This window comes from Pollicipes pollicipes, unplaced genomic scaffold, assembly GCF_011947565.3.
Source record: "Pollicipes pollicipes isolate AB1234 unplaced genomic scaffold, Ppol_2.1 Scaffold_2555;HRSCAF=2994_pilon_pilon_pilon, whole genome shotgun sequence".
Lineage (NCBI taxonomy): Eukaryota > Metazoa > Arthropoda > Thecostraca > Pollicipedomorpha > Pollicipedidae > Pollicipes > Pollicipes pollicipes.
In genome coordinates this window covers 30,265,639-30,276,209 of record NW_023596136.1, presented here as the reverse complement: position 1 = coordinate 30,276,209, position 10,571 = coordinate 30,265,639, and the positions used below count along the sequence as shown (strand labels likewise).

Here is a 10,571-nt window from a genome sequence, read left to right as displayed (position 1 = left end):
ATCCCACTACCTTACAAGCCGGCACCAATAGCTTAAATCGACATGCCCTTATGCGCAGGGATCACAATCCATCTCGTCAGCGCTCACAATGGAAATCATTTTTGAAAGTGAGACATGATCACACCTTGCTTCCATCGCAGTCCATTGACAACCCTATGGGTCTAAAAACGAATCAACCGACTATCACGTGCTATCTGCGAGCCGCATTGCAGAGAAGATCGGCCATGCTGGCCATTGCCATAGGCTGTTCAAAGATCTAACTTGGCGAACATGTTAGAGCTACTTTGTGTTTGCGGCCGTACGTCGAAGCATGAATACACTACACAACTGTGCCCTACTGGAAGCCCGCGACATTCCGTGACGCAATGGCTACCATATCATGAATTCGGAACACACAATTGCTGCGCACTTCCGATCGCTTAGCAAACTGGAGAAACGTATTAGACAGCATCGAGAATAGTTGTCGTGCGCGTTTACCGATGGAGGCGCGGAGACTTTGTTTCTTATTTGCTTTCTCTCCTCTGTTAAGCCTGGGCCGTTAATTGCTCTCCGAGCTTGGTAAGCATCCGTATGCTCGTGGATAAATCCAAGGATGCTTCGGTTGTAAATGTGTGCCTTATACATTCGCATTCATGGTGGCGGCTGTTAATGGGCATGTAGGGCCGGGGGGGGCCTCCCAAAAATCATGTCCTCACATTACATACATACTGCCACACTGCCATACATACATCCATACTAGGAACACACTGCCTGAAATAATCTTTGTTACCTGTTCAAGTGCAAAACTTGAAGTGTCTTGTATGGCTTTGAACATTATTGCCTTGAGAAGGTCACACAAGGTCAGTGACCTTAAATGAGCATGTGAACTTTTGCGTAGAATAGGTGTTTTGGTTCTGGAGGCACTTTGAAAGCCAACTTGGAGTTTGAGCTTGCTTGGCCTTATTTAACCCTAAGGTCATGACCTAGGAATATCAAGGTTTGACCAAGTAAGTTCACATACAGGCCAACACACCCTGCCAGTTTGGTGTCTCTAGATCTCTTAGTTCTTGACATGTCACAGGATCAAGTTGCCCCCCACCCCCACTCAAGCAAAGGATATCCAACCAGCCACCCCCGGCATGTGTTAAAGTATGCTTTCAGCCACACTAGAGAATAGTATGCTGTCCCTCTCTCCAGACCTGAAATTGACCTCCCTCTTGTCCTTTGGTTATGGCCCACCAAAACTCCTGCCTCCTAAAAGCATGTCAACCTTAACATGCAGTGAAAAGGTGGAAATGACACCCAAAAATTATTGACTATGATCTCACACAATCAGCACATTGTGCTGTAAATTTTTGGTGCCCAGAGTTTGGCCTATTGCTTCCATGCTTTGTTGCTTGAAAAGCCAATGTTTCAAGGAATTAAGATACAATGATTAGTTCGAAGACAGAGTGTGGATGCCAAAAATGTCCCATCAAGTGACACAGGGTCATCAGAATGTGATGACATAAAGCCTCAGCAGCTAAATATATCATAAGGCCCCAATGACAACAAAACCAATAAGCCTATGTTTAAAGCAATTCTGATCTTGCTGCAGCTATCTCAAGGCAATACACCCACTTCCATTTTGCAAAACAAAAAGCAAATTAAAGACCTGCTCAGTTTGCCTGGTTGGAATTCAGTGCCACCTGCTCAAGCTTCTGATCACCAATGTCACATAAACTGAGAAGCAGCAGATTATTTTTTGTGCTGGTGTTCATGTCACACATGGTCCAGATTCAGCCTACTGCATAGCAATGCAACTTAACATGTCAAAGAGTTGTGAATTTTTGCAGACTGATCTTCTCCATGCAAAATTGATTTATGGGTGGCCTGTGTGTGGCTAATAATGCATTACCTTACACCATTCCTTACATGGTGGACATGAAAATAGTTGTTGACTTTACTGAAGGGCTTAGTTGGCCCTCATGTCTTTTAGAGTTATTGGTTTGTGACATGGTACTGTCTATAGACTAAATTGTATTTTATTTGATGAGCTCAGTCCCTCTATAAAATTGATTGAATGTTACCAAGCTTTCCTGCCAAAGGGGTTTTTGTTTATAAAGTATGCTTTAGCAAATCAGGCAATTCCAGCTTTCCTTCATGGAAGGGGAGGAGCACAGGCAGCGACCAGGACTGCATAATTACCCAAACTAATGCAGGGATACATTTGCTGATCCATGCGCTTGTGTATTGGCCTTTTCACACAGTATTGGCCTTGTCACATTTATGTTGTTCCAACCTGCCTCAGTGTAAGATTAACAATACACATTGTAATTGACATCAAGGGGCCACCACTACTGTGACATATGCTCATCAAGTGCCCATCAAGTGCTCATCGGCCCTGATTTACAGACTAAGCTGCAACCATGGCGGCCGTGCTGAAGAAGCGAGCACTGGCCGAGTACAGCCAAACCCAGACGGTGACCGTCGATCAGGAGGCCGGCCCATCTGTCAAAAAGGTGCGCCTCACCAAGAAGCCAGAGCAGTCGTCCACCCAGGCCGAGGGCTACCTGCAGATCCTGCAGCGGGCCAAGACGAGCCGCGACTCGCTGCAGGCGCTCACAAGTCTGGCCGAGCTCAGTGCCACGCAGGTATTCGAATCCACAGCCGGAGTGGGACCCTGCTGACACTGCGGTGCAGGGCCCCAGCTGAAGGGTGGCGCAGCTCAACGCAAGTGCTCGGGGGCCGGAACTGAAGCGTAGCTCATTCCGACGCCTCTGTTACGTGGTCTAGCCTCAGTGAACGCAAGGGCTGCAGGAAACGTTTGTGAAACAAGTCATTAACAGTTGTATGTATTTCGGTATAATTCCAGCTGTTTAATTAGTTTAAAATTTAAATATGTATTCTGCTGCCTAAGCTACCGCCCTCCTGTAAAGCACCGTAGTGCGGTATCCTCGTGCACGCTCGCGTGTTGCCACCATACCCGATTGGAGGAGATCTGAGATTGTGGGGACCCCCGCCTCTCCACCGGCCCTCGTGTTTGCGCGCCGGCAGTCACCCGCCTCCTTACGCGCAGGTGGACGATGTGGGAGGCGTGGTGCGCCGCCTGCTGGACGTCTTCAGTCGTGACCAGGACTCGGCCGTGCGCTGCGCGCTGCTGCGTCTCATCGGCCAGCTGATCGTCGGGTCCGGCCAGCGCGGCCCGGCCGCTGCCACCGCCGACGAGCTGGCTGCTGCGCTCGACCAGGAGGCGTCGGGCGTGGTGGCGGCGCAGCTTGCTGGCCACGCTGACCGAGCTGGGCGCGGCGGCGGCTCCGGACGCCCGCCTCGCCGGTCGCCTGGTGGCTGCCGCGCGGCCGCGGCTCACCGACGCCGGTCACCAGGCGGGCGCGCGCGCGCTGGCGCTGCTCGGGTCGCCTGCTGCCTGTCAGCCCGCCGCCGGCTACCGGAGGACGTGCGCCGCCTGGGCGAGGCCACACGTGCACAGGACCCCGCGCGTGCGCGCCGCCGCCCTGCAGGCGCTGCTGACGCTGCACGATCGCGGCCTGCCGCTAGATGTGGCGCTCTACGCCGACACGACGGCCGCGCTGCACGACGACTACGAGACCGTGCGCGAGGTGGCGCTGCGCCTGGTACACGTGCTGGCCCAAGCGTACCCAGAGCACCCGGGTGGCGCTCACCGACTCGGACCAGACGGTGCGCCTGGCTGATGACGCGTTCGGGCACGTCTGTAACGCCATTAACGACCTGGGCGTGCGCGTGCGCGTGCAGGCGGCTACGCTGCTCGGTAGCATGACTTCCGTGTCGACCCGCTTCCTGGAGCAGACGCTCGACAAGAAGCTGATGTCGAACATGCGCCGCAAACGCTCGGGCCACGAACGACTGCGCAGCCTGGTCGTGCGCGGCGAATGGTCGTCGGGCAAGAAGTGGGGCGACGACGCGCCCAAGGAGCAGCTGCAAGCCGACACGGTCAGCCTGATGTCGTCGGGCGCGTGCGGCGCGTTCGTGCACGGCCTGGAGGACGAGTACCTGGAGGTGCGCGCCGCCGCGCTGCAGTCGATGACCGAGCTGGCCACGCTGCATCCGCACTTCGCCGAGATGAGCCTCGACTTCATCGTGGACATGTTCAACGACGAAATCGCCGAGGTGCGGCTGCGCGCCGTCCGACTCGCTCTCGCGCATCGGCCAGATGATCACGCTGCGCGAGGACCAGCTGGATGAGATCCTGGCCGTGCTCGAGGTGTACTCGATCGACACGCGCGAGGGCCTGCACCGCATGCTCGGCGACTGCCGGCTGGGCAACACCGACTCGCTCCGCCTCTGCGTGGAGAAGCTGCTCAAGAACCTGAAGCGCTACCCGCAGGACAAGCGGAGCCTGTGGCGCTGTTTCCAGCGTATGGGCTCGGCACAAACCCGGACCTGGTGCTGCCGCTAGTGCCCAATCTGCTGAACATCCACCCGTACTTCCAGCTGCCGGAGCAGGACGTGCAGGACCCGGCCTACATTGCATCCTGCTGCTGGTGATGAACGCCGCCGCCGGCTCGCCCACCATGATGGCGCTGCTGGACGAGCGCACGCAACGTCACTTCCTCTACCTTCGCGACACGCTGCCGCACCTGGTGCCTGACCAGCTGCCCGGCCAGGTGTGGGCCGGCCGGCGGCAGGCGGGCCGCCGCGCACGACAACGGCGCCGACTTCCTGCAGAGTGTGCTGCGGCGCGCGGCCGCCGCCGATGGCGCCGGCTCGCCGGGCGGCCGGCGGGCCGCGCTCGAGCAGTGTCGTCGCGACCTGGACCGGCTGGCGCAGATCGACACGGCGCTGTCGGCGCGCGCCCAGTTCGCGTCGGCCTATATCCACTGCCAGATGCTGCTGGCGCAGGTGACGGCCGACGAGAGCTGGCGCGGCGCCAGCGCCGCCGGGCCGGCGCGCCTGCAGGCCAGTGCCGACCAGCTGACGGCGCTGACGCTGCAGCTGCAGCACCGCTTCTCAGGCCTGGCGCCGGCCGAGGCGGCCGCCGTGCGCCAGCTACGCCTGCGGCTGCTGGGCCTGCGGCTGGTGCTGCTGGTGCGCGGCCGCACCGGCTCGGCGCTGGCGCTCGGTGAGTACTTCCTCGAGCAGGCGCAGCAGCTGGAACGCCACCTGGTCGAGACGGGCCAGCCGCTGGATGGCTTCGTCGAGGCGTTGGTGCGCGGCCTGGAGGCGCTGGAGGAGCGCAAGGCGGGCGCCATGGCGCGCGTGCTGGCGCCGCTGCTGACCGAGTGTCCGGTAGCCGCCGCTGCAGCTGCGCTCGCCGCTGACGCAGGCCACGGCCGTCATCTACTACGAGCCGCGCCAGGAGACGGAGCAACCCGCAGAAGTTCACGGCCGGCCTGGTGCTCGGCATCCCGCTGGACTGCGAGCTGCAGCACGTGGCCGACGTCAGCCAGGTGCGCGTGCGCGTGCAGTACCCCGGACCAGCGGGCGCAGCTGATCATGCCGCGCGCCACCGACTTCCGCGCGCTGCCGGAGGCGGACGGCGGCTACCGGCTGCGCACCACCGTGCTGGTCAGCCACCAGGTGTGGTCAGAGGATGGCGAGGTCGAGATCTCGGTCGTGCTCGACGTCAAGGAGCCCGGCTGCAAGGTGCTGCGCCCTGAGGACTGGCTGCTGTCGCTGTGTCAGGCCGTGCGCGTGGCCGTGCAGCCGCGTGCAGTGCGTCGCAACGTCATCTGAGGCGGTGCCGTTGCGATGCGAGACGTCGCTTCGCGGTGGAGCGGTGAAGCCGCCGCGCTGAGACGGTGGTCTCTGAGCGGTCTTTGACGCTCGGTGGCGTGCGGCTGTCGGGGCTCGAGTCCCCGACCCTAAATGTACAGAGTTTCAACGTATGCATACACACAGCTGCGATGTCGCGTGCAAATATATTCACCAGAAACCACATGAAACGCGTATGATGCTCCGAACCCTACTAAAATCCAGGAGGTTGGTGACAAACGTAATACACAGCAAGGAATATAGAACTAATGCATGCCATTAACATCTGCCGTATCTTCATCATGTGGGAAGTCATCTAAAAGAGGCCGGTGACCCTGCACGCTGCCGGAGCCCCGCGTTCGCATGCGTTGATGTCGGACACGCGTCTCTGCTCTCAGGCGTTGTCGCAGTGCTCTTTGTGGACGGGCCAGTGCTTCACCTGACACTGACGGCCGCAGTACCACACCGCCTTGCAGCGTGAGCACTTCTTGGCGGCGGCCTCGCCGCAGGCGCCGCACTTCGTCGCGTCGGTCATGAGCGGCGCCATCTTGTCCAGGTCGTAGACGGCCGCCAGGCGACGCGCCTGCTCCTGGATGGCGGCGGCGTCGGCGCGGAAGTGCTGCTCCAGCTGGCGGCGCGCAAGCCTCGCCCACTGGCCGGCGTGGCGCTCGAGCAAGCCATCTCGCAGCTCGGGCACGGTCTCGATGATGACGGGGGAGCGCGCCGGCGGCGGCTGGCTCATGGAGAGGTGCGCCAGCCACTGGCGGAGGGCGGCCAGCGGCGGCACCTGGTCCAGCAGCACGTCCGTCAGGTGTGTCTGCAGCCGCAGCAGCTGGCTGCGCCGATACTCGGAGATTTCGTACAGCGCCAGATGGTCGCGGTTCATCAGCAGCTGTAGCAGTGTCAGCCACACCTGGCCCTCCACCTTGGCGATGGCGAAATCGTCGCGCGGCGACGCCACCCAGCTGCGGTTGTCGTACTTCTGGCGGCGGCTGGCGCGGTTGGTGCGCATCCACGGCCGCGCGTCCAGCAGCTGCACCAGCAGCAGCGGCAGGTCGTGCTGGCGGAGCAGGCGCGACGACGCCGACCGGTCAGCTGGTCCAGCTGTTCGCACACGTGCTGCAGCAGCGACACCGCCTGCACGGCCTGCATGAAGCGCAGGTCGTCACGCTGCCGCACCAGCTGCTCCCCGATCGTCGGCTGACTGGTCTCGTCGCGCTCGAGCCGGATCTCAGGGTGGGCGATGAGGTGCACCACGGCGCGGTGGCAGTAGTCGATCAGGTCCAGGACGAGGTCGCCCAGAGCCTCCAACGCGGAGGCCGGTCTCACCGTGGCCTGCAGTCGGAATGTGACCAGTTCCAGGAGAGAGAGCACCGTCACTTCGTGGTGCAACACGATGTATATACCGATTGAGGTTTTCGGCTTCTCGTTTTGCTCCAGGACTTCTGGAAATATTTTGTCCCTCCAGACTTCTGTCAGTATTAGGTCCCTTATCAAAAATGGTAGCTTGTCGCGGGAGATGATGAGGTCCTTGACGTTCTCTTCCTTTTGGCCTTGGGCTTCCAACAGTGCTTGCATGTTGAGAGATTCTAGCCTCTCGTGCAGTGTCATCCATTTCATCGAGCCTACGTCCCCCAGATCAATGCATTCCAAGGACTCAACGAAGGACTCTGCCTCAAAAGCGCCGATAATATCACTCGGTGTTTCGGTCATGTTTCAACTTACAGACAGCGCTAGGTTTGTTATGGACGCAGCTGCCTTCCGCATCCGTAGATAACAAATCAGACAACACACGCGTGTTTCAGTAAATAACACCACATTAACTTGGCAGTTGGCATTAGATGGCAGAATTTAAAAAAACTAGAACGAATCCAGCCTACTTGCAATATCTGGCGTGGCCTACACTCAACATTGCCAGCTGTGAAAAATGAAATCAGAACAACTATCTGCTCGTCAAGTGTCCGCCGTCGCAAAATATGTATCTGGCACACAATTTACAAAACAGGAGTATGGCTAAACTACGAACACTTCGTCCTCAACAGCACACAAATCTCGTCAACACTTTGTCGGCCCTGTTCAAAAAGCGTCATCCGAGCATCCTTACACACCCTGCCGTCAAGACAGGTAGTTGTGTAGGCACCGCTCAGCGCTCCAGTCTCCCAGCATCCAACACTTGTATTATTACGTACCACGCTAACTTATATTCGCAGCACTGCATGGTAGCGTTGATCCAGCTTTGCTGTTACCATAGCAGCAGCTTTACAATTTCTAAGGGCAAGTGTATATTGTATTTATATGATTCACTTATGTTATTAACAAAAGAAACGAGCTTTTAGAAACTGCACTTAAAGTATTAATTATGACTGCCATTTGTACAGTCTTAAAAACACATTATTGGGTAGCAAATGGAAAATCTTCAATACAAACAATAGACGGCGTTGTCAACTATCGTTGCATATGTGACTTTTCTGTGACGATAACTGGCGCTGGTTACCGTAATAACTGTTCCTCGTTATGCGCCCTAAACCAACAACTGTTCCTTGACTAACCTGAGAGCCCGCGAAGTGATTTTTATCTCCGACAGCGTTCTTTCCAGACGAAAATTGTGAGAGTATGTACTCTTTTCTGAAGCACCCGATTCGTTTGCCTGAAATAATTCTTTGGATTTTTCCAATGCCCTGATGATTGGGTTTCTCCGGTTTCTCCACATTCGCTGCAGCTTTTGCCAGCCTGCTACCTGGTTTAATATCTGGTATTTACACGATGAAGGATCTTGATTAGAGGGATTAGACCCACCAAAGCATCAGTTTGAGATATTTATGGGAAAAATGGCATATTACTGCCACCTTAGTTGTATTGCTACACCAAAAGCTCTTGAAAGCAGATAAATTTTTTGTACTTGGCTTCATATGTGACATGGGCCCCATGCAAATTGGCCATGGCCTGTTGGCTTAATTGCCAAAAACACATGTCACACAGTGTGGAACTTTCAGAACATCCTCATAGCAAATCTGATCAGAATTTCACACAGCTCTCACAGATTTCAGTCATAGGAAGCCTAGTGTTTCAAGTAACCATCATGTTGAGATTGATGAAAAATTGTCATGATGCACTTTTAGCTTAAGTTAGTTTGAAAAATTAGTAAGATTTGCTGTAGCATGCATAAACTGCACTCAGTGTGAGGTCGTACCAGTGTCAATAGGTGTTTTGTGCAGTGGATGGATTTTTTGCTGGCTGGCATGGTGAAATTGCCTCGAGCATGGCATTATAGCATAGAGTTTGATGTGGGCCACAATCAGTGAACAGTAAGCAGCTGAATCCAGTTGCTGACTTTTAAATATCATTGTGATGCTTCTCAAGTTTGGGTTAAGGCTCATCAACATTGATATGTTTCTGGGCCAAAGAAAATGAATTGACAGCCTTTAAGCTGTGCATACACCACTGGGGAACCACAGTTCTGGTGGCATGAATTCTCAAGACTGACATCTGCTTGGTGGTAATTTAAGGTTTGTTTCAGATGGCTGGAGAATCAGAACCACCCCTACCTCCTCCTCCTCCACCTCCACCTCTACCACCTCCACCACCTGTAACAATAAAACAGCCATGCTCTACACTAGCACCTTCACCTTCTGCAGATGAGGACCCAGTGGCTGGCATTGCTTTCCGTGCATCCAGAGCCACATGGTACCACCGCCTGGTGCTGCATCTCAACAAGGCTCCTTCGCTGCTCCAGGACGGACCCACGTAAGTATTCAAGCTTGTGATTCAGTCTTCTGATGACCTGTCTTTGTTCATGTTATCATTGTGTCTATGCTCACAGGCCACAAGTGTCATCACATTGCATTTCATGGTGGGAGTCCTAGTTCCCATCACTTTTACATGTTGTGATAGAATGATGGCTTAACATTTCCACATTAAAGACATTTCCACTTCCTTTTCCATGCTGCTGGAACTGTTAACATCTTTTGCAGGCCAGCACTGACCCCCATGGCCCATTCATGGTCTGACCTGCCTGGCACTGCACACTGTCCAACAGCTGCGGCCTGGCTGCGGCCGTCATGGCGCTGCGCCAGCTCGGTGTTCATGACGTCACGGTCGGTCAGCTGCTGGAGGAGGCGCGGTCCCGCCAGATGAGCAGCCAGGGCGAGATGTTCTCTGCACGTGACCTGGCTCAGCTGTTGGCCGGCCGGCTGCCGGCGCCGGCCGCGGTCGAGGCGCGCCAGGACTTCGCCGACGGCGCGGCCGTGGCGCGTGCCGTTCTCCGGGGCGACGCTGTGCTCGTGCCGTATCCTTTGAGAGAGCGCTGGCTGCGGCGGACGTTCTGGTGATGGGCCTGGAAGTGGGGAGGGGGTGGGACTATGTTTTGATTAAATGAATGCTTGTGTTCGTGGAGTGGACTTTTCACACCCATGACGCTGGTTATGGTTGAGCAAGCCTTTCAGCTGCCAGGTGTGGCATGTGGTTCGCGTTTTTTGCTAGGTGGTCCTTATCGTTTTGTAAAGCATGGTCCCAACTTTTTTTACGCCCAGTTTATGTATTTCTTCAGCAGGCTCCTCGCGACCATACGTGGAACGTGTCTCTCCACATTGCTCACGTTGCAGATTATTGCATGTCCCTCGTCTTCCCATGATGCTTCCTTAACCGGGAGCGCAGTTACGACGCGGACCGAAACCACGAGCCGTGTGCGCGCGGCGGCGCGGCGGCGCACTGGGCGCTGGCGTGCGGCGTGATGATCGGCACGGCCGCCGACGCCGACGACCCGCGCGAGACAGACCCGCGCCCCCTCTCCGCCGACGAGTTGGTGTACCCGGCGCCACCGGCGCTGGTGGCGGCGGCGGCGGCGCGCGCCGCGGAGCTGCGGCCCGAGCCGGCCGAGCTGC

At 56.4% G+C, this 10,571-nt stretch overlaps 2 protein-coding genes and 1 long non-coding RNA gene across 3 annotated transcripts; 2 read left to right on the top strand and 1 right to left on the bottom strand.

The window, feature by feature from the left end:
• The first annotated feature begins 422 nt into the window (after nucleotides 1-422).
• Nucleotides 423-5,691, top strand: LOC119100111 (integrator complex subunit 4-like). The gene is given in 11 exon segments (XM_037223227.1): nucleotides 423-558; nucleotides 2,374-2,612; nucleotides 3,038-3,223; nucleotides 3,393-3,626; nucleotides 3,628-4,125; nucleotides 4,127-4,366; nucleotides 4,369-4,462; nucleotides 4,465-4,591; nucleotides 4,626-5,219; nucleotides 5,264-5,408; nucleotides 5,410-5,691. Coding segments are annotated over 10 exon segments (2,607 nt in total). The 5' UTR covers nucleotides 423-558; nucleotides 2,374-2,387; the 3' UTR covers nucleotides 5,674-5,691.
• Nucleotides 5,692-6,076: 385 nt separating this feature from the next.
• On the bottom strand, nucleotides 6,077-7,888 carry LOC119106232 (zinc finger MYND domain-containing protein 10-like). The gene is given in 2 exon segments (XM_037229841.1): nucleotides 6,077-6,780; nucleotides 6,783-7,888. Coding segments are annotated over 2 exon segments (1,317 nt in total). The 5' UTR covers nucleotides 7,405-7,888; the 3' UTR covers nucleotides 6,077-6,085.
• Nucleotides 7,889-8,218: 330 nt separating this feature from the next.
• On the top strand, nucleotides 8,219-9,852 carry LOC119112085 (uncharacterized). The gene is made up of 3 exons (XR_005095678.1): nucleotides 8,219-8,302; nucleotides 9,209-9,435; nucleotides 9,728-9,852. It is a non-coding gene; the product is annotated as an uncharacterized LOC119112085 (long non-coding RNA).
• The last annotated feature ends 719 nt before the right edge of the window (nucleotides 9,853-10,571 follow it).